Source organism: Helianthus annuus, chromosome 14 (assembly GCF_002127325.2).
Source record: "Helianthus annuus cultivar XRQ/B chromosome 14, HanXRQr2.0-SUNRISE, whole genome shotgun sequence".
NCBI lineage: Eukaryota > Viridiplantae > Streptophyta > Magnoliopsida > Asterales > Asteraceae > Helianthus > Helianthus annuus.
Window position 1 is genome coordinate 11,503,640 of NC_035446.2, and position 23,323 is coordinate 11,526,962.

General features: G+C 36.7%; 1 protein-coding gene across 1 annotated transcript; it reads left to right on the plus strand.

Moving 5' to 3' along the window:
• Positions 1-4,787: 4,787 nt before the first annotated feature.
• On the plus strand, positions 4,788-18,239 carry LOC110908075 (tRNA pseudouridine synthase Pus10). The gene is made up of 15 exons (XM_022152980.2): positions 4,788-5,016; positions 5,542-5,888; positions 7,754-7,877; positions 7,960-8,074; positions 8,645-8,700; positions 8,792-8,863; positions 8,947-9,015; positions 9,108-9,188; positions 9,562-9,681; positions 10,071-10,145; positions 10,221-10,301; positions 10,839-10,912; positions 11,004-11,064; positions 16,774-16,829; positions 17,994-18,239. Exons 1-15 carry the CDS (start codon positions 4,882-4,884, stop codon positions 18,073-18,075), a joined length of 1,548 nt encoding a protein of 515 aa, XP_022008672.1. The 5' UTR covers positions 4,788-4,881; the 3' UTR covers positions 18,076-18,239.
• The last annotated feature ends 5,084 nt before the right edge of the window (positions 18,240-23,323 follow it).

Consider the following 23,323-nt stretch of genomic DNA (forward strand, 5'->3'; position numbering starts at 1 on the left):
TTCTCCTAGTTGTTGAACTTCTAGGTCTACTTCATTTTGAATATCACTACTGAAATCAGCCACAAAGTCTGCTAGAGCCTGAGACTTTATTGCATTTCTAGGTTCATATATTAAATCATAGGCACTTAATTTTACCGACCACTTAGCCATTCTACCCGACATCTCTGGTTTCCTAAGCACATTCTTGACAGGATAATTAGTTTTAACATGAATCCTATGTGTTTCAAAATAATGTCTAAGCTTTGTTGATGCCATAACTAGAGCCAATATTAACTTTTCTAGATGAGAATATCTAGTTTCAGCATTTAACAAACTTTTGCCAACATAATAAACAGGATACTGCTGACCTTTGTGATCCTTTACCAGTACTGCACTTACTGCATTCCCTGATACTGCCAGATACAGGGATAATGGTTCACCATCCTCAGGCTTCATCAATAGAGGCGCGGTTGAGAGATACTGCTTCAAATCCTGCAGGGCTGCTTCATGCTTCTCGCCCCATTCAAATTTCTTATTCTTTTTCAGGATATCATAGAATTCTTTACACTTTTCCGAGGATCTTGAAATAAACCTATTCAAGGCTGCCACTCGTCCTGTTAACCGTTGAACATCCTTCATATTCGAGGGTGACTTTATATCCAAGATAGCTTTGATCTGCTCCGGGCTTGCCTCTATCCCTCTTTTTGTTACCATGTATCCTAAAAACTTTCCTGCCCCCACTCTAAAATGGCACTTTGCAGGATTAAGTTTCATATTATACTGGTCCAGGATATCGAATGCTCCTTTAATATCCTGAAGATGATCCTCAGCTTTCTTGGATTTGACCACCATATCGTCAATGTACACCTCCATGGTGTCCCCCAGTTTGTCTTTAAACATCATGTTCACCAATCTCTGGTACGTTGCACCTGCATTTTTTTAAACCGAAAGGCATAACAGTATAACAGTAAATACCTGTTGGTGTCATGAAAGCAGTATCCTCCTGGTCCGAAGGTTCCATTTGAATCTGCTGGAATCCTGAGGATGCATCCATGAAGGTCAACATTTCATGACCGGCAGTGGCATCCACCATCGAGTCTATATGAGGCAGAGGGAATGGGTCTTTTGGACAAGCTTTGTTCAGGTCTGTGTAGTCTACACAGACTCTCCACTTCCCATTCTTCTTTTGAACCACTACCACATTTGCTAGCCATCTAGGGAATTTGACTTCTCTAATCATCCTGGACTTCAATAATCTTTCAACTTCCTCTTGGATAATTGCATTCCGCTCAGGGGCGAACTTCCTTCTCTTTTGTTGTATAGGCTTGAATGACCTATCAATTCCAAGCTTGTGAGTAATAATGTCTTTAGATATACCTGTCATGTCCTCATGCTTCCATGCGAATGTTGACATCCTGCATTTCAAAAAGTTAATTAATTGCTCTTCAATATCCTGAGGGATATTGGTCCCTACGAGCACCGAGATATCAAGATTATCCTGATCCAGGATAACTTTCTTCACATCCTGCTCCGGATTCTCCACGATATCCTGGGCCCGCATCTTTAATTGCTATGCAGCACTTGGCTCGGTCGAGGATTTCATTGAGGATGAGTAACATTCTTTCGCCTCTTGCTGATCACTATCGATCTTGACAACCCCCCAAGGGGTAGGGATCTTGATGCATTGGTGATATGTCGATGGTACGACCTTCATATCGTGAATCCACGGTCTTCCTAGGATGATGTTATAGAAGGATAGAGAATCCATCACACAGAAACGTTGTATCTTGTTGACTCCTTCAACGTATACTGGCAACTTTATCTCTCCCACTGTGTTTCTAGCCTCTCCACTGAACCCAACAAGCACGGTAGATTTTGAAGTGATATCCATTGGAGACACATTCATTCTCTTCAGAGTTTCTAGTTGGATTATGTTGACGGAGCTGCCATTATCAACCAGTATCCTGCGTACAAAATGGTTAGCCACATATAACGTTAGTACCAGAGCATCATGGTGAGGATCCTGGACAGTATCCTTGTCATCTGCATCAAAAGTGATCACTTTGTCAGTTGTGAGGGTAGTCATCCTGACAGGTTTGTCTCCCCTTTCGGTCTTAGCTTCCTTTGCATGTCTCTTTGCTGCCGAATACGAAGTTCCACAAATGTCGGATCCTCCTGAAATGAAGTTGATTATCTTGGCATCGGCGGGAGGTGATGCCGCTCGCTCAGGATCCTTCTCAGTATCCTGACCCTTATTCTTCTTTCTCCCTAAGAGATCTTTCAAATATCCCTTGCTTAGAAGATAGCTTATTTCTTTCCTCAGAGCGATGCAATCCTCAGTCATATGTCCAAAATCTTCGTGGAAAGCACACCATTTTGATTTGTCTTTCCAATCTGCTTTTTGTTGATTCTTTCGAGGCCATCTTGCCTTGTCCCCTAGACCCTGCATGGCATACATCAATTCAGGAATGTTAACAGAAAAGCAATATTCAGGTAATTCAGGATACTCTTCAGGATCCTCATCTTCGACAACATTCACTCTCTTGTTCTCATTTCTGCCATATGGCTTAGGCCGATATGACTTGAATGAGGATTCTGACTTCCTGTTAGTTGACTCATAAGTGTTGGATGAGTTCATCCTTTCTTGCATCTTTCTGTCATCCTCCAACCGAATATATCTTAGGGCCCTGTTCCGGGCTTCATCCAGGTTCCTGCATGGGTTCATTACAAGGTCTTGATAAAATTGAGAATCCTTTTGCAGCCCCATCTTGAAAGCTTGCACAGTTGTTGCAACATCAAGATGGGGAATGTCTAGTGATTCCCGGCTGAACTTGTTCACATAATCCCTAAGGGATTCCTGAGGCCCTTGTGTTATCCTGTAGAGATCACTTGTTAATTTTTCAAAGCTTCTACTACAAGAAAACTGACTATTAAATAAATTTACTAAGTGAGCAAAAGATGTAATCGAATGTGGAGGAACATTCAAGAGCCATTTCAAAGCTGATCCTGTCAAGGTTGAACCAAAACCCTTGCACAAGCACGCTTCCTTGAGATCTGGAGGGATGGGGTTGATCTCCATCCTTTCCCTATACTGGGCAATATGCTCTTCAGGACCCGTGGTTCCGTCGTAAAGCTTCATGTTCGGAGTCTGAAATCTTTTTGGGATTTCAGCATCACATATAGGATGCACGAACCGAGATATCCTGTGGCTATCCTAGGATACTTCAGGAATTGGTTGCACCACCCCAGGTACACTGGATATCATATCCTTTAATTTCTGAAGCTCCCTGGATAATTCTGACGTTACAGTTGTATCCTGCAAAGATCCAACACTGTTAGTGGCAATAGCATTATTATTATTTGATACGTTACCCGTTAGAGGATTTTGCCCATATCCTGAAGCATATCCTGAGCTCCTCATGGTTGATATCCTGACCGAGGAGGGTATTTCAGGAGTATGATTCTGAGGAAGGCTGGGCACAATATTCCCCCTGTTATCCTCAGTATACACAGCTGAACTAAAGTTCAACGCTCTGGGGTGTAATGGAGTGACATTATCCTCAGCAGATCTGCTCGAGCCAGACTTCAGGAGTTGTATTTCCCTTAAAAGCATTTGGTTTGTTTCCTGTTGCTGCCTCATTTGTTCCTGCACACTTCCAAATAAGGTTAGAATTTCATCGTTAGAAGCTAAAACATGAGCAGATCCCTGGACACTCTGAGTAGGGATAACATCTTGAGATTGTGTAGAGGCTGGCATCCTTGGAGGAGGTGGTGGAAGCACCGAACCGGTAGTGGCAGAAGTCACAGCAGACACAGTAGAGGAACTCATGTTTGATCTAGAGGCCATTACGGACAATGTGGCAAAGAGTTTTGAAAATAGAAAACCGATTAGCGATTTACCAAAAAAATTTAGGAAAGAGAGCACCACTTGCCCCACGGTGGGCGCCAAATTGTTTTGGTCAAAAATTACCGAAGTAATTAAGTGATCAAATTAGTTAAGTGAGGTAGTGTGCTAAAAAGTGTGTTGAAAATATGCTGGTTATGTTGTTTGGAAAAACAGTGTTCAGGATACGGCTCAGGATATTGAGCTGTATCTACGATCAAACAATGAGCAAAAAGTAAAGGGGTTGACACGAGATGTACGAGGAAAGCCCTTGATCAATCTAGATCGCCGGCACAAAACCTCGGGAGCTGACAATCGCAGCTGTCTTGTTCTTCTTATTGCTTTAAACTTCAGGATACAGTGCAGGATATAGATCAGATCGCTAAGTGTTACAATGAATTTGTATGAAAGTGAAAATTGCTAGAGAGCAAGTGTTAGAGTGTAGCGAGTGTGATTGTGATGTCCTAGTTGATCTGATATACCCACCTATTTATAGTAATGAATTACAAACAATAATCCCTACAAATATGGGCTACTCCGAATATTCCATTATGAACGTTATGGACCGAGTAATACGGCTTCAACGTCTTCATTTGAACGACTTGGACCGAGTCTTCCGTGGAATAAGTCTTGTTAACATTGCTAGCTTCTAACCCACGTACCTGCACATAATCCATTAGTAATCCCAAGGATACCATTCAGGATGTTACCAATATCCTGAACTAGCATCCCGGATGTAAATAGATACTACATAAACAAGATATATATCAAGATATTTTCCAGGATATGGGCTCAGACTTTCACCCATAACAACATTTATTTAACCCGTACAATATACGGGGTTTAAAAAGATATAACTTTTTATAATTTAATGTATAACTCGTGTAATCTACTAAACCAATAAATTTAGTCATTAACAAAATTTGGGGGTTTTAGAAGCTAAAACAAACATTTGACCTTTCCACCTCTATAAACCTCGCCGCTCGCTTTGATTTAAAGGTAAAACCCCCCAAACAACAATGGCCGATGCTCACGTCACCACTCCGATGGCTGACGACAGCAATCCGGCCGCCGTAGTCGACGAGACGAAGCTTCTAGAGTACGCCGTTCAGGAACTGCCTGCTGACGCCGTTAAAGAATTGATTACGCACGAGGTTTTGTTTTAGTGTTTTTGTTACTTTTGATTAATTAGTTTATTATTGTGTTTGTAAATTAAGATCGCAAGTTGTTATTTATCGATAAATCATTGATTATTGTTGAAGTTTAATTTTAATGCGGCATTCTGTTCGAGTAGAATCAAGTCCCTCGAGCTCTGGCTCATTTAACCTCCGAGCTTGGCTCCTTTATCATATATTAATTAGTTATTTACTTTTATTTGTTATAATTATGTACTATATAAATATAATTATTTACTTTTTATATATTATAACAATAACAATTATTATATAATTATATAAATATATTAATTACAAAAGGAATAAATAAAAAGCTCGTTGAGGCTCGCGAGTCAGCTCGAGCTAGATATGTGTAAAACGAGCACGAGATCCTAAGCTCGTTTGAACTTAAGAGGGCTCTATATCGATCATCGAAGGTCGTCGGCTAGTTTATTATTTATTAAGATTCAAAAGTAAATTTTGTGTATGAATGCTGTTGTGAGGGACAACTTTTGTGTGGTGCAGGTGTGCGTGCGATGCATCTTTCGTCTGTTCAACATCCACGAGGGTATTTATGCTTTGATCTCCCCAACAACACTATATTCCGTTATTAAAAAGCCAATAGAGGTGGAAGCCGTGACAACTAATAGTTCTCAGACGTCAGAAGTGAAGTCAAACATTTGTTCAATTTGCTTAGGTGTCATGCAATTTAGTTATCGTGATCAAAGAGATGTATTGGTGGAGAAGGATCATGCTGCGGATTTTGCAACGCTAGTTGCTGAAAGTGTTAAAGAGAAGTACGATGAAATTGCCAGCTTTACTCTTGAAGTCTCGTTGCCAACACTTATCACCGAAAATGAATCGGTTATTCTGTAAGTTTTTGTTGTCAAACCAGTTTTTATTGGACAAAATGTGTACAAAAGGTAAGGTATACACGTCCGTTCAATTCTTTTGGGGAAATATGCTTTCGAAATCATATTTTTAGCTAGGCCTGTAAACGAACCAAACATTTATGAACTGTTCGTGAACTTGTTGGGCGGAACGAACACGACCAAAATATTTTGTTCATTTAATAAACGAACGAACATGAGCAAAATATTTTGTTCATTTAATTAAATGAACTAGCATGAACACACGTGTTGTTCGTTCATGTATGTTTTTGAACACTTGTTTATGTTCGTCTATCTACATTCGATTATGTTTATTTGTTTAAATTATAATAAAAACATAAGTAGTTATATTTATATAATAATAAACATAAAAGACGCTTTTCAACTACATTTATAAATATAATTGGGCTATCTAGTAATGAAAATGGGTTTTCCAATGGTATTTATCATAATTAATCAATAATTTATATATATAAAAGTTACTTTATGCCCATTTATGTTTGGTCATTTATGTTCATTAATGTTTATTCAGTTATGTTCATTTGTGTAATGTAATTGTGTTGTTTTATGATTGTTAAGTTATGTTTGTTTATGTTTGTTTGTTTGTTTGTTTGTGTTCATGTTCGTGAACTGTCCGTTTTTAGGTTTTAAACGAACGAACATAAACAAACACGAAGATGCCCATTTTCTTAATGAACGAACATGAAGAAAAATGTGTTAGATTATATGTTCGTGTTCGGTTCGTACGGTTCGTTTACATGCCTGTTTTTAGCGGTTTATACTTTAGAAACACGTACTTTAGAATCCAATCACCATTTGGGCACGTCAATCTGATAACTAAATATGTGCTTTTTGAAAGTATAGGTCCTAAAACATTCATTTGGAAATTATGTTTCTCCAAATGAAAGTTGAATGAAAGAGCGTATGCACACCATTTGCAATTTGCATAAAATAATAATAATAGAATATTGTTTACAAAAGTAGTTACTTTGAAGAAGAAAAACTTACGCTTTTTAAAAACATATAACATGAAAGGCTTGTTAACTTTAAATAGTACATATGTTATATGTTTGTCGAAATATCATGCTAGGGGATGGTTCAAATGAAAACCACTTTTATTGTGAAAACTCGAAAACTAACTAAAAAAGCCTAAAAAAACCTAAAAAACATAAATTTTTTTTTTTTTTTTACAATTTTTTTTAGAAAAATCGCTACTTTTTATATATGGAAAAAAAAATTCAAAAAAAAAAATTTTTTTTTTGGTTGTACTGCACATGTGCACTAATACGGAAAGCCTAAACCACTTAACCCACCCCCCACCGACACCCCCAAAACCTAAACCCCCACCCCCCCCCCCCCAAAAAACCTAAATTCACCCTCCCACCAAAAGCCTAACCAAACCCCCCCCCCCCCCCCCCCCCCGCCCAAAAAAAAAAAACCTAACCCCCACCCCCCACCCTCCCGAAAACCTAAAACTAAACCCGAAAAAAACCTAACCCCCCACCCCCACCCCCCAAAAACCTAAACCCCCTCCCCCCCCACACCCAAAAACCTAAACCCCCCCCCCCCTCCCCCCCCCCCCCCCCCAAAAAAAAAAACCTAAATTCACCCTCCCACCAAAAGCCTAACCAAACCCCCACCCCCCCCTTCATTAAAAGCCTCCCCCCCTCCTTTTTAGTGGGTTTTAGTTAGTTTTCTAGTTTTCACAATAACTAGTGGTTTTCATTTGAACCTTCCCCTATCATGCTATAGTACTAAATAAACAAATAGTTTCCATTCATATTATAATTCTTTTATTGTTGCGTATGATTTGTGAATAACCGTCCGCTCTTTATATTTTTGTACAGGTCGTATATGAAAGAGAAGTACGCTTCTGAAGTTTGGTTTCAAGAGAAATTCTCATTTGAACGTATTATTTCAGTAAAGGATGCACTCAAACAATCTATAACACATTCCCTTGAAACATTATTGGTAATTTGACCAATAATTCAATAATTTTGAACTTAAGACGACCAACTTCAATAATTTTGTTTATGCAAATTTATTATTGCAGGGTGTAAAATCTAGTGTTAGTGATTTTCGCATCCGTTTGACATACGAGCATGTTGATTCGACATCTGCTGAAAACAGGACGGGGAAAAACCAATGCAACAAGAGAATAAAATCAGGCATGCATTCTTATATTATTTCATGAATTAGATTATTATATATTTTAGCATGAAATTAAACAACGATGTTTTGAGATTATAATTGGGACCATAGTTATTAAAGGCGCTAGGCGCACTCAAGGCGCATAGGCCTCGCCTGGGGCCTAGGCGCAAAAAAAGCGAGCGCCTGAGAAAAATAAAGCGTATAATGAAATAAAAAAATTATATATTATTTATTAGAAAAAGTAAAACTATCCTTCAAACAAAATAAACAAAATCTTTTATATAACACCTTATATCATCTATTTAATACCAAAAGTTCTAAAATATTAGTGTAGAAAAGTAGTTTTCCTTGGATGAAAGTAGAAATCTGGCTAAAATCTTGTCGGAATTTAGAGAATTTGGCCGGAAACTATCCAGAATCTAGGAATCGCGCCGGAATGTGCTCCTGAACCATCACCTGGAGAATTAAAGCGCAATTTCTTCTACTTAAAGCGCAACTGCCTCGCCTCGCCTGAAAAATGGGCCTAGGCGCAAGAGGCGATGGCTTTTAACAACTATGATTGGGACTCCATATAATTGTTATTGCAGATAATGGATTTGCAAAACATACCAATGAGACGGCGCAGATAATGGATTTGAAAAAGGTAATGTATTATCTCATGAAGCTATGGATTAAGTTATCTTGTGGATTTTGAAACCCGTTCATTTATCTAATATTGAATGTTTGACCATCAGGTTGGTCAACCTTGTCACATGACATTGACTTGTTCTGCCGCACCTGTCTACATCGGTGGTCGATATTTGAAGGTATGTATTAACTTAAACTAAAGTGCTCACTTGGGTTGACTTTGTTTGACCGAATCTCAAGTTTACTCCTGTTTGTTCTGCAGTTGTCACGAAATGTGAGTCAGACGCGTTGGATAATCGATGATGAAAGGAAGGGAGAGGCATCTGTAGAGGTCTGTTTTAAGTTTTAATTTACGGTCAATTTCACTCTTATTTACCTTTTAATATTATAAAGAACAAAAACCAAAACCGTCTGGTTTTGTAGGAACTTATTGGTGAAAACATTCTTCCCATGTGTAAAGGTGAAGGCTACAAGTTTCATGCTGCAGGGAGAGAGGATATAGATGTATAATGGCTTTAATCTTGTCAACAAACAAACTGAACAAACTATCTTTTGTTTAAGAGTAAAGTACGCGGATGGTCCTTGTGGTTTACCGAAAATTTTGGATTTTGTCCCTAGCTTATAAAAGTACACGGATGGTCCCAGTGGTTTGCACTTTGTAACACATTTAGTCCCCAACTTTTGCCAAAAGTAAATGGATGGGGACTTTTGGCAAAAGTTGGGGACTAAATACGCTACAAAGTGCAAACCACAGGGAGTATCCGTGTACTTTTAAAAAGCTAGGGGCAAATCCTAAATTTTGGTAAACCCAAGGGACCATTTGTGTACTTTATTCTAACATGAGCTATATCTGAGCATGAGAAGTTGTGGTTTTCAGGTAAGGATGTTGGGTTCAGGAAGACCGTTTTTGATCGAGATACAAAATGCACGTCATCTTCCTTCTGAGGCGTCCGTTAAGGAAATGGAAAAGAAGATAAATAATCTTGAAAGTAATCTGGTGAGTTGGCTGAAACAGGACACAAATATTATTTGACAAAATTATTTTTAATATTATTATATTTGGATTTCTTGATTAAACTTGGAACTTAAGTTTGATTGTAATACTTGGTGCCCTAGAATCTAGCATATATATATATAGTTATATACATATAAATAGGGGAAAGATAATTTGGAAACCCTGTTGAGTCGAGAAAACCCGTGAAAACCCTTTGTAAAAGCCGTTTTTTTAATAGAAGTTTTAGGGCATGTAATATACATATTTTCGAGTGTTTTGAGCCAAAAAAGCACTATTTAATGATAAATTGATAATAATTTATTTGATTTACCTTTTGAGGTTTAGTAAACAGTGGTCTATTGTTTAACATACTAAACATATTCTAAACCTAGGTTAGAGTGAAACATCTCCAGATTTTGGGGAGTCAAGGTTGGAGCTTAATGCGTGAAGGAGAAACCGAAAAACAGGTAATTTTAATATCCGTTTGCAGCAGCCATCTGGCAGCATTGCTTTTTAAATAACCTCATTTTTCATGTAACCAGAAACAATATGCTGCTTTGGTATGGATATCTCGCTCTATTAACGATAACGATCTTGAAGCAGTGTCATCGCTTAAGGACTTGGTAAGTTGTTATATGAATATCTTTCGTTTCTGTTGTTCCTGATGTAATATTTAAATAATCAAATCCCTTTAATTAAATTTTCGAGTAAATTGCATTTTACGTCCTTTAACTTTGAGCCAAATTGCAGGCGCTGTCTTTTAACAAACAAAAGTACACTGGATGTCCTTTATGTTACTGTTTCTCATCAAGCGGTGTTCTTTTGCTCTAACCCAGTTAACTTTTTCAGTTAACTCTTAACACGTGCCACTCACATGAGGGCATAATGGTCATTTTCTCGTATTTGGTTATTAATATATATTATTCTTGTTTTAGTTATTAAGTTAAAAATGACCATTATACCCTCATGTGAGTGGCACGTGTTAACAGTTAACAGAAAAAATTAACTGCGTTAGGGCAAAAGGACACCCCCTTTTGAGAAACATTAACATAAAGGACATCCAGTGTAATTTCGTTACTTAAAGGACACGTAAAATGCAATTTACTCTTAAATTTTCAGCTATACTTGTTACATTTTAATTTATTTTTTGGTTATGGCAGAAAGTTTTGCAGAGAACACCAATACGGGTACTTCATCGTCGAAGTCCTTTAGACCGTGAAAAGATTATACATTGGTACCGGCTACAACATTTATCAGTTTAATTATTCATGTCGTTGATATTACTTATGATCTTAACTTTTAATTGTAAATATTTGTCATGTCAGGATGAAAATTGAGAAAATTGGCGGGAGTTCTCAATATTTTCTACTTCATCTATGCACACAGGTTATGTTTGATCACCAACTTTCATTAAATAATTATAATATTAAAGAGTGAATTACATAGATGGTCCTGTGGTTAACCAAAATTTTGGATTTAGTCTCTAGCATTCTAAAAGTACACTGATGGTCCCCATGGCCAGGGGCGCAGGATTCAAGGGGCGGGGGGCGCGCCCGACCCCCCCCCCCCCCCCCCCCAAAACTTTTCGGGCAGTAGTGTTATGTATGTACTTTTCGTATAGAATTTTTTAGGTATATACGTTTTCGACCCCCGGTTTTAAATTTTTTTTAGGTATATACGTTTTCGACCCCTCGGTTTTATAAAAAAAATTATTTATATAGCCCAAATAAAATATTTAATAAAAAAACCCATATCAGATCTATTCAGCCCAAATCAGATTGTTAAGTTTATTATAGCCCAAAAATCATTATATAAAGCCCAAATTAAAAGCCCAACCTAACATTCTATCAAAAAAATCCAAATCGCTGGATTGGGGATTACGAACAATCAAAAAAACCAGCGCTGACTGCTGAGAACAGAAGACAGAAGGGCTGCAGCTGGTGTTGTTCGACTTCGAGGAGACGAGGAGGAACCGGCTGGGCTGCGCTACTTGTGGTCTTGTTCGACTTCTTCAATCTTCAAGGTATGTGTTTTTTATCTTTAGGTTTAATTTAGGGCTTCAATTTATGTGATTTAGGTTGAAATTAGGGGTGAAATTGGTCCGAGTTTTTGGCCTAAACTTGTTGAATCTTTCTGTAGCTAAGCTATTAGAGTTTGAAATTTAGGGTGATTTGTTTTGTTAACTTGTGTTATTAGATTATGCTATGGGGAAGAATAAAATCATAACTTCTGTTTTTAAAAGAAAGAAGAACAAGTAGAGGGAATTGTTGATGGAAAACAATGAGATTAAACGTCAAAAAACTTCAAAACAAGCGAACCGGTTAATGAAGCGAATAATGAACCAGTTAATGAAGCGAATCGAAACATTCAACAAGAGCATCATGATATTCCTCAAAAATCCGATTAACATTAATGAAGTGGATGTTAGTAGTCTAGAAACGCACTGCTTGTGGTATGCGCATATAATGTATATATGTGAAGGCCATCGGGGGGCAAAAGTGAAAGTGCACTAATTTTAATGTTATTTTACTAATTTCCTGAAAATAACGTTAAAAGCTGAGGACGGTTAATCACGCATCATGTGGTGGCGTTGATAGCTGAAAGACAAAAGGGTATATGCACTAATCGGTCTTTGTCCCGATTGCTGAGTGTTATGTGCCTTATGTCCAAGGCTTGATGCAAAACTACTATCGAGCCGGGGGTCTCACTGGAAGCAGCCTCTCTATTCCTTCAGGGTAGAGGTAAGGCTGTCTACATCTTACCCTTCTCAGACTAACTTTGCTTTGCTATTGGTGATGGTGATGGTGATGGTGATGGTGATGGTGATGGTGATGGTGATGGTGATGGTGATGGTGATGGTGATGGTGATGGCGGTCAAGAAAGAGATCCCGCTAAGCGACTCGGAATATGGAAATATCCGGTTAATATAAGGGAGTAAGTAAGACTAGGTTATATATCATTAGGAGTGTACCAAATAAAGCTTAATGAGTTTAAGCCTAGAGGTCCAAAGAACAATCTTCGTAGATTTAAATATGCTTGGTTTGATATGTTCCCTAATTGGTTAGAGTATTCTCCAACGAAATACAAAATTATTGTTTCCTTTGTTATTTATACAGTGATAAAGCCGAATGAGAGCCACGGTTATAGTGCGTTTACTAGTGAAGGATTTGACAATTGGAAAAAAGTTAATGATCGGGATAATTGTACATTGTTGAAGCACATTAAATCTTCAAATCATAAAAAAACTTTTCTATTATATACGAACTTGTTGAATCAAAAAGCACACCTTGAAACTTTCATGGAAACGCAAAGTGAAGAGAAAATTAGGAAGAACCAGTTAAGATTAAAAACCACAATTGATGTAGTTCGTTGGTTGACATACCAAGCTTGTGCCTTACGAGGACATGATGAATCTTCCACTTCTAAGAATCAAGGTAACTTTCGTAAATTGCTAAAACTTTTAACCTATTATAATGATGATGTTGCAAAGGTTTTGGAAAATGCTCCATATAATTGCAAGTATACATCTTCCGATATTCAACAAGAAAGTCTTAGTATTATGGCAAATAAAGTCCGTAAGCATATATGTAGCGAAGTGGGTGATTCATAGTTTTGTGTAATGGTTAGTTTTGTGTAATGGTTGATGTCACGAGATGAGTCGAAAAAAGAGCAAATGGTGATAGTTTTAAGATTTGTTGATGCTGAAGGGGTGCTAGCAATATGAGAAGAGAATGGAACGGATTGCAAGCACTTGTTCGGGAATATAGTCCTTATGCATATTATGTTCACTGCTTTGCTCACAGGTTAATTACTTGTTCTTTTATAACTTTCTTTCTTCAGGTTCACTAAAACACTCTTATGGTTATTACATTACATTTTTGTTTTTTCTCACATGTTACAACTTGCCTTGGTTTGTGTCTCAAGGGATGTGACTCCATTACACCAATTCTTCTCAAACTTAGTTTTTATAATTAATGTGGTTTGTGCTTCTAGTAAGCGTCATGATGAGGTACAAATGACAAAGGCAGTTGAGATTAAAAAGTTACTAGAACTGGGAGAAATCAAATCGGGAAAAAGATAAAATCAGGTTGGGACATTAAGAAGGCCTGGTTCTCAACGTGGAGATGCTAATATAGCTTACGGTTACTTGCTAATATAGCATCTCCACATTGAGAACTAGTAGCATGAGACATGTCTTCAATTATTCCCTTGAGAACAGCACGGGTGACATCAAACATGTTAACCAAACTACAAATAGATTTAAAATGGGATCCCCAACGTGTATCACTAGACCTTCTTAATGTCCCAACCTGATTTTGTCCTTTTCCCGATTTGATTTCTCCTAGTTCTAGTAACTTTTTAATCTCAACTGTCTTCGTCATTTGTAACTCATCATGACACTAAGTTTGAGAAGAATTGGTGTACTGAAGTCACATCCCTTGAGACACAAACCAAGGCCAGTTGTAACCTGTGAGCTAAAAACAAAAATGTAATGTAATAACCATAAAAGTATTTTAGTAAACCCGAAGAAAGAAAGTTAAAAAAGAACAAGTAATTAACCTGTGAGCAAAGCAGTGAACATAATATGCACAAGGACTATATTCCCGAACAAGTGCTTGCAATCCGTTCCATTCTCCTCTCATATTGCTAGCACCCCTTCAGCATCATTAAATCTTAAAACTATCGCCATTTGCTCTTTTTTCGACTCATCAACCATGACACAAAACCATGAATCCCCCACTTTGCTACGTATATGCTTACGAACTTTATTTGCCATAATACTAAGAATTTCTTGTTGAATATCGAAAGATGTATACTTGCAATTATATGGAGCATTTTCCAAAACCTTTACAACATCATCGTTATAATAGGCTAAAAGTTTTAGCAATTCACGAAAGTTACCTTGATTCTTAGAAGTGGAAGAGTTATCATGTCCTCGTAAGGCACAAGCTTGGTATGTCAACCAACGAACTACATCAATTGTGGTTTTTAATCTTAACGAGTTCTTCCTAATTTTCTCTTCACATTGTGTTTCCATGAAAGTTTCAGGGTGTGATTTTTGATTCAACAAGTTCGTATATAATAGAAAAGCTTTTTTATGATTTGAAGATTTAATGTGCTTCAACAATGGACAAGTATCACCATCATTAACTTTTTTTCCAATTGTCAAATCCTTCACTAATAAACGCACTATGACTGTGGCTCTCATTCGGTTTATCACTATATAAATAACAAAGGAAACAATAAGCCTTGTGTTTCGTTGGAGAATACTCTAACCAATTAGGGAACATATCAAACCAAGCATATTTAAATCTATGAAGATTGTTCTTTGGACCTCTAGGCTTATACTCATCAAGCTTTATTTGATACACTCCTAATGATATATAAGCTAGTCTTACTTGCTCCTTTATATTAACCGGATATTTCCACATTCCGAGTCGCTTAGCGGGATCTCTTTCTAGACTATTAACATCCACTTCGTTACTGTTAATCGGACTTTGAGGAATATCATGATGCTCTTGTTGAATGTTTTGATTCGTTTCATTAACTGGTTCACTTGTTGAAGCTTTTTGACGTTTAATCTCATTGTTTCCATCATCAATTCCCTCTACTTGTTTTTCCTTATTTCTTTTGAAAAAAGAAGTTATGATTTTATTCTTCCCCATAGCATAATCTAATAACATAAGTTAACAAAACAAATCACCATAAATTTCAAACTCTAATAGTTACAGAAAGATTCAACAAGTTTAGGGCAAAAAGTCGGACCAATTTCAACCTAAATCACATAAATTGAAGCCCTAAATTAAACCTAAAGATAAAAAACACATACCTTGAAGATAGAAGAAGTAGAACAAGACCACAAGTAGCGCAGCCCAGCCGGTTCTTCCTCGTCTCCTCGAAGTCGAATAACGCCAGCTGCAGCCCTTGTGTTCTTCTGTTCTCAGCAGTCAGCGCTGTTTTTTTGATTGTTCATAATCCCCAATCCAGCGATTTGGGTTTTTTTTTTGATAGAATGTTCGGTTGGGCTTTTTATATAATGATTTCTGGGCTATAATAGACATAACAATCTGATTTGGGCTGAATAGATCTGATTTTGGGTTTTTTTTATTAAATATTTTATTTAGGCTATATAAATTTTTTTTATAAAACCGGGGGGTCGAAAACGTATATACCTAAATATTTTTTTTAAAACCGGGGAGGTCGAAAACATATATACCTAAAAAACTATATACGAAAAGTACATACGTAACACTACTAGGGACTAAATGCGTTACAATGTACAAACCACAGGGACCATCCGTGTACTTTTAAAAAGTTAGGGACCATATCCAAAATATGGGTTAACCACAGGGACCATCCGTGTACTTTACACAATATTAAATTACATAAGTGCGTGGAGTGATATGTGGATTAGCTATGTATTAACATGTCCTATGCAAAAGAAAAGAAAGCAAATGTTGATCTTAGTTCTATGGAACACTATAGAAGGGAAGATTACATTTTTTATAGGGTAAATTACACTTTTCGTCCTTTATGTTTGTATCGGATTGCAGTGTATAACCTTTAGCTTCAATAATTACAGTCACAGTCCTTTATTTGTGAAACTCATTACATCCTACGTACTTTAAAGGATTGTGACTGTAATTATTGAAGTTAAAGGCTTTCCACTGCAATCCGCTACAAACGTAAAGGACGAAAAGTGTAATTTACCTTTTTTTATAAATAAGTTTTGTCAAAATGGAACCTTAAATCTAGACTAAATGTAACAAATATGGTACTAGATTACGAAATTGTAACCAATTATTGTTTACACACCCAAAAATGTATTTTTAATGCATACAACTTCCTAAATCATTTTGTTTGAAGAAAACGAGTGTTTTTATAGTAATAAAGCTTTTCTAGTCATACCATTATTATTCTTTGTTCATAAACTGTTGACAAAATAGTTTAGGAAACATATTTGGGTCTCAACCCAAACCCACCCTTACTAAACAAACTATCCGTTTTGACCCGAATGTTTGGACTTTGGACCCGCTGATTTTATCACCTTTGAGTTCCATCAGTTTACATTGACGTATTTATTTTTATTGTCAGGCTGGCACTTACATCAAGGAATTCGTTCACGGAGATCTTGGACGTACCCATCCTAGGTATGAAAACACTTAACCTTAACAAGTTAATTTCGTGTTATAAATTAAAAAATTGTTTGAATAACTTTCACTTTAGATCTCACGCGCTCATGCACAACCATTTATATTTTCAGCATTTATATCTAGTCAGCCATGTAAACTATTTATAAAATTGCTACAAATGAAACACGTTAAATGGGTTGAAAGTCGTCTAACGTGTTATATCAGTATTTTCATGGTATATTTATCAAAATTATATTTAGTAAATTATTTATGTACAAAGATTTATAAAAAAGACGGGACAATAAAGGTGTTCCCTCGCTTTGACACGCGCACGGGATTACCTTTCTGAACTCAACTCTTTCGACCCACCAGTTTTGACACCTCTACACATACCAAATATACTTTCTACTTATTGCTTTAAATATGATACGCATACCGGTTGTTTCCTATTTAAAATTGGTTCTTTTTAGGCTTGTAAACGAACCGAACGTTCATGAACTGTTCGTGAACTTGAGCGGCGGGAAGTTCGTTTGTGTTCGTTAATTTAATAAACGAACGAACATGAACACACCATGTGTTCGTTCATTTATGTTCGTGAACGTTCGTTTAATTTTTAGTAAATACATAAATAGTTGTATTTATATAAATATTAGGTTTTCTAACTACTTATATAGATATAACTAATTAGTAATTGAGTTTTCTAGTAATAAAAAATGAAATTTTAAAATGTAACTGATCGTTTACTTAATATTTATATAAAAAAGCTACTTAATTTATTGTCTATGAACCCTAATTTAGATGTGTTTTATATTAAACTTGTTCGTTTGTGTTCACTAATGTTAAATTTTGTTTGTTTATATTTGTTCAATTACGTGCATTTGTGTACGTTTATGTTTGTTCAAACATATTAATTTATCTTTATTCAAACATGTTTAATTAAGTTTATATTGTTTATGTTCGTTTGTGTTCGTTTATGTTCATTTAGGCTTTAAACGAACAAACACAAACGAACACGAACATGCTCGATTTCTAAATGAACGAACACGAACAAAAAATTGTGTTCGATAGGCGTGTTCGTGTTCGTTCGGTTCATTTACAAGCGTAGTTCTTTTTTTTGGTTGCTCTCCTGTATATATTACCTTATTTTTTTTAACAGATTATGCTTTCTTTATTATGTTGCAGCATTGGGTCTATTCTTGGGTGCAGGGCAGAAATTTTGCAACTTGATGTGACAGATGTGAAAATGGATATCCTAAACGAATAAGTCTTCTTTTTAGTTTTATTTATTTACTGTTTTTGCAGATTTTTAGTGGATATTATAATATTATGTAACGATTTGTAGCAAGCTCATGTTTAATTTTTGTATCCTGTTTTATGTAACATTTACAGACACAATTTTCATAAAATTTATTATCCTTCATGGGTTAAGTTATTCTACAAATACTCTTAAAAATAAGAAATATACAATAACACAATAGATGGCACAATGTCAAGCAAAATATAACATAATGCTGAAAAATATAACACAATGTGGAGGAAAAAAGACACAATGAGTCGCAAAAAGATATAATGACGTAAATTTAGAAAAAGACACAATGATAAATAAATGACACAATGATAGTAAACAAAAATTCTAAAATTTATAACCAACAAATCCATAAGTGAAAACCTAAATCTCATATCGTAGAGTTAGATGAGACGGTTCCAATACCGCTTGAATGAGGTCAATGGGAGTTTGTTTGATACCCTTTGTACGACTTCTTATTTTGAAGAGCATTTGTATTTGATCCTAAACCTATCCTTCATTTAGTTTTATAATTTTTATTTTTCAAATTTTAGATATACCAGAGGATGTTTTGGACAAATTATTGTAAATGAATTGCCGTTATTGTTATTTGTGTTATTTGTCAATGTTCCGAAAACCAGACCCATCAGTTCACTGGGTTAACCAATCTTAAAAACCAGTCAGGACTAGTAAATAGAGGAGACAAGCATTGGTGGCCTTTGTTTGGTTTGTCATTTATGTCATGTTCATTAGCTTGTAACCAAACCGGTCTGCACAAAGCTAATGTTCCAGGCATGGATGTTCATGGTCCGCTACAACAAGTTTTAACATGATTTCTAGGTCGAAGCGGCTAACTATGGTTTTTGAAGAAACTAAATGGAACCGCCAAGGTTGGCTGGGTTGGCCAAAACGGTACACTTAGAATTAGAAAAGTTCAGTAAAACGACAGGTTTTTGAAAGTAGCCGAAAGTTTCATTTTGAAGTATTAAAGGGCTCACGAAAAAAGTAAATGAAACTATAAAAGTAGCGTGTTAATTGCAATAAGCTATACCAATGGGGTGTGCCATGGTGGTTTACTAACAAAGGCAAATCCTTTAAACACAAAGATTTGCAGTGGCGGAGCCAGAAGTTTTTTTTCATGGGATGCGGAATTTTTTAAGTGTTGATAGTTGTTTATCTATCTAAATATAAAAAAAAGTTTCGCTTCGGGTCGGGTCGGATCGAGTTGGATCACATACTAAAACGATTAAACCTAATCAACTTTCAAATACATAATAAAAATTATTCTTCATTAGAAATATATAATGGAAATACAATATATCTACAATCGCTCTCGATGGATTTTTATTTTTGAAATCTAACCAGTAACCATAAGGTAATAAAATTAACAAAAACTAGAAAAACCTAAGAATGATCGAACAACATTACTTTTCTTCAATGGAAATAAGGTTTAGATAGGTGATTAAAGCCTAAATTACATAAATAATAATAAATAAAATCATCAAATAAAATAATAAATATAGATTTGAGTTAAAACAAAACAAAGTAATACAATAAAATGAATAAAAGCTTTTGAGAGTTTAGTCTTTGATCAGAAGGTTTAATGTAAAAATATAAGAAAATAGGTAAATAAAAAATGTATCACTCTCGCTACTTTGCTATCTGTGAACTGATATATCAAAATTAGTAAATTACACAATGAACCAACGAAAATGACAAAACAATTCAAATAGAAATAAATAGTGGATTAAAATATTATATCTTAGTGGGCTATTTATTATGACACCCATTGGCCAAATACTTGCATAAAATAAAACAAAAAGACCTAGCCGTTTTTCCTAACCCTTCACTTCACCTTCTTCTATGCAGACCTAACCAGAGAAAAATCTAATGAACCAATGGGTGTCGGAATTTTTTTTGTTGTATCTTCATTTTTCTCTACACTCTTCCATTTTCACTCCTTCATGGGGTGCGGCATCAAAATTTCATGGGGTGCGCTTGAGATTTTCACCGACGGATAACCCTTAAAGTTTATTTTTCAAGGGGTGCGCCCGCCCACCACGGGTAGTAATGGGTCCGCCCCTGAGGATTTTAAGAGGGAAGGTCTTGGGTTCAAATCCCATAAACGACAGAAATTAAAAGAAAAAAATTTGCCTTTCAATATATATTCTAAGGCTTTAATAGATGATAACAACATATTTTGGTTAAGAATTTTTTTCATTCAAACTAGTGGGATTCCCCAGCCCCCCGCGCTTCGTGGTGGGTTTTCGGTTAATATCGGTTCATTACAGTTCCAGTATGTTACCTACATCTGGCATAGCAATCGACACACGTTTACATCGACTGAAAACCATAAAAACAAGTACCCGTACCGGTGCCGTTGTTCGGTTGGTATCGATTCATTGCACTACGGTATGTACCGGTACTCGATATAGCTTACGATACCCAAAAAATACTTTATGAATTATGACGAAAACAACTCTGTGTTCGACGGGTTTTATACCACCACTTAGAGAAAACCATAAAAATGAATACGGTACCGGTACCAAGGTTGTTTTGCCGGTCTCTGTTTGGTTTGTGACAATAATAAAATCAACTGTATTTGACTCGTTCATATAGAACTTTTATTGAATCGTAGATAATAATCATCACATCGCGACGGGATATCCGAAATTTTATAAAACGTTATAAATTTTAAAAGAAAAAAAACCCAATCCCAATGTTTCATTTTCGTTAGTCACAAAGTAATAAAAAAAATAGAAAGTTGATGCATCTCGCACCACACAATGAGAGTTAGAACGCTCGTAGTGGGGTTTTTTTTTTAAATTTTTGAAAAATAACGCCGTATAACGCCCCGGTTGCCGTTACACCCGGCGTTACCGGGCGTTATTTTCGAAAAAAAATCACTCCGGCGTTTTAATTAAAACGCTTAAAATGTATTGGGGATCGAGATTTTGTACCGTTGACAAACAATCATATTCATTAACTTTTTTTTAATTTAAAATATTACCCACTATATATATATCAACCCACTTTCTCACATTTTTTTATAAAAAAAACCCACTTTCTCTCCTACTTTCTCTCCCACTTTCTTCTAATTTTTATAAAAAAAAAACCCACTTTCTCCTATTTTTTATACAATCATGCATCCATACCGAGCCCCTTTTGGTGCCCCCGCAAGACCCACGAACCTGAACCCAACCCAACCGCAAAACCCGTATAACCTTCAAGACATGGACCCGAGCTTTTTAACGTACGCGGCTTACTTGAGTGGCGCCACTCCGTTTGTGCCTCCCCCTTTCGGCTATGGTCAAGCCGGCAGGTCGCAACCGTCACAACAACAAGCCGAATCCGTGTCGATGTCGTGCCGGAGACGCAACCCGAACCGGTGCAAGATAAATCGAAACGCGGCAAAATGTCGCATAAGAAGAAGGAAAAAGACGAACCTCGGCGTACAAAAATATCATTAAATGGACGAAGGAAGAGGAATTCACGTTGACTCGGGCGTGGCTCGACATTTCGGAGGACGAAGAAACCGGTAACTATTATATATATATATATATATATATTATTTTACTTATTTTGTTACTTTAATTTTTAACATACAATTTATAATTTTTTTTTTAATTTGTAGCAAACTTTCAAACGGGCCCCTTTTTTGGGATAGGGTTCGTGCACTCTTTTTTAGCACGTGGGGTCAAGGCGAACATCGGGACAAAGATTCAATTTCTAGCAAATGGACCGACATCAACAACAAGTCTCACACGTTCCAAGAAGTTTACCAACGTAACTACGATACTCGCCCGAGCGGTGAAAGTGACGTCGTGGTTTTAACGAGGACTTTGGAGGAATTTGAGAGGACGAAATGCCCTTTCACGTACTATAAGTGTTGGGAGCTACTACGAAAAAGTCCAAAGTGGGCGCTAGTTAATCCAATGACGTTTAGTAGTAGACGTCGAGCTAAAAGGTCAAAAACATCATCCTCCGTTGACCCATCAACTCCGACATCGGATACCCGCAATGTTGATTTAAATGAGGCGGTGGACGTTGACGAGGGAATTCAAGAAGAGTTGATCCGACCCACTCGTAGAAGAAAGGGAAACGGGAAAAAACGGTCGAGTCGTCTTCCGATCTCGAGTTAAAGGAAGATTTCGAGGAGATGAACCGTCGTCTCCAAGACATTCGCGACCTCGGCCACCAACTTTATGAGATTATGAAAGAACGAGTGGCAGAAACCAAAAAGTTTAACCAGATGCATGAGGCGAAGCAAATGGAAAAGGACATTGAGTTTTTGTCCAAACCTATCGACCACCTACAAGGCGATGCGTTGATCCTTGCGCAAATACGTCGCCAAAAAATTAGAGAAAAATATGGACTCTAGATCATGTTCTTTTTTTTAACTTTATTTTATTTTTTCGGTTTTTTTTCTGTTTTTTTTTTTCAGTTTTTTTTTATTTCAAGTAGTGTAATTTTTTTTTAAATTAATGAAGTTTTTTATGTTTTAAATTAAAAAAATAATTGTGAAATGATTGAATAGGGTTATTGGCATAATGTCCCACTACGCCACTTTTGCTATAATGCCCAACGATGACTAGGATGCCACGTGTCGGATAATGCCCCATGGTGGGGGCATTATGTTTGTTCACCACTACACATGGTCTTACAGAGTAAGTGGTTGCTGCAATTAGGGAGTTTATGATCTGGTATTGATGGTTTTAACTCAAATTGTGTGACAAACCATTATTAAGGGTTATTTATAAAAAAAATCAAAACCAAAGCGTTGAAAATTAAAAACAGAAGTACACCGTACCGTTACTAACAGTTTGGTTCCGTTTTGATTCCGTAGTGGGCTTAGACTACACGGTATGGGGGGTCGTCGTCCTCCGTCCTCGGTCCGGCGCCGCTCCAACACCATTCCCCCTCCCCCCTACCGCCTTCGTCCTTGGCGTCGAGTATGGGACGCTGGAGCCGATCCACATGAAGACAAAAACCACACCTTCCCCTCTCTCACACACCTATACATACAATATATACATATACATTTTAGGTCCATCCCCTCATTTCCATACCTCCATCCTCTTTGCCCCATTCTCACACCCATCCTACGTGGATACTACGTGGCGGATCATCCTCCAAGGGAGGACCATCACCATATCGCATAGCCTTATTGGGACTTTGTAAATAAAACTCATAAATTATAAAATCAAAAGGTTGTCCAAATAAAAAA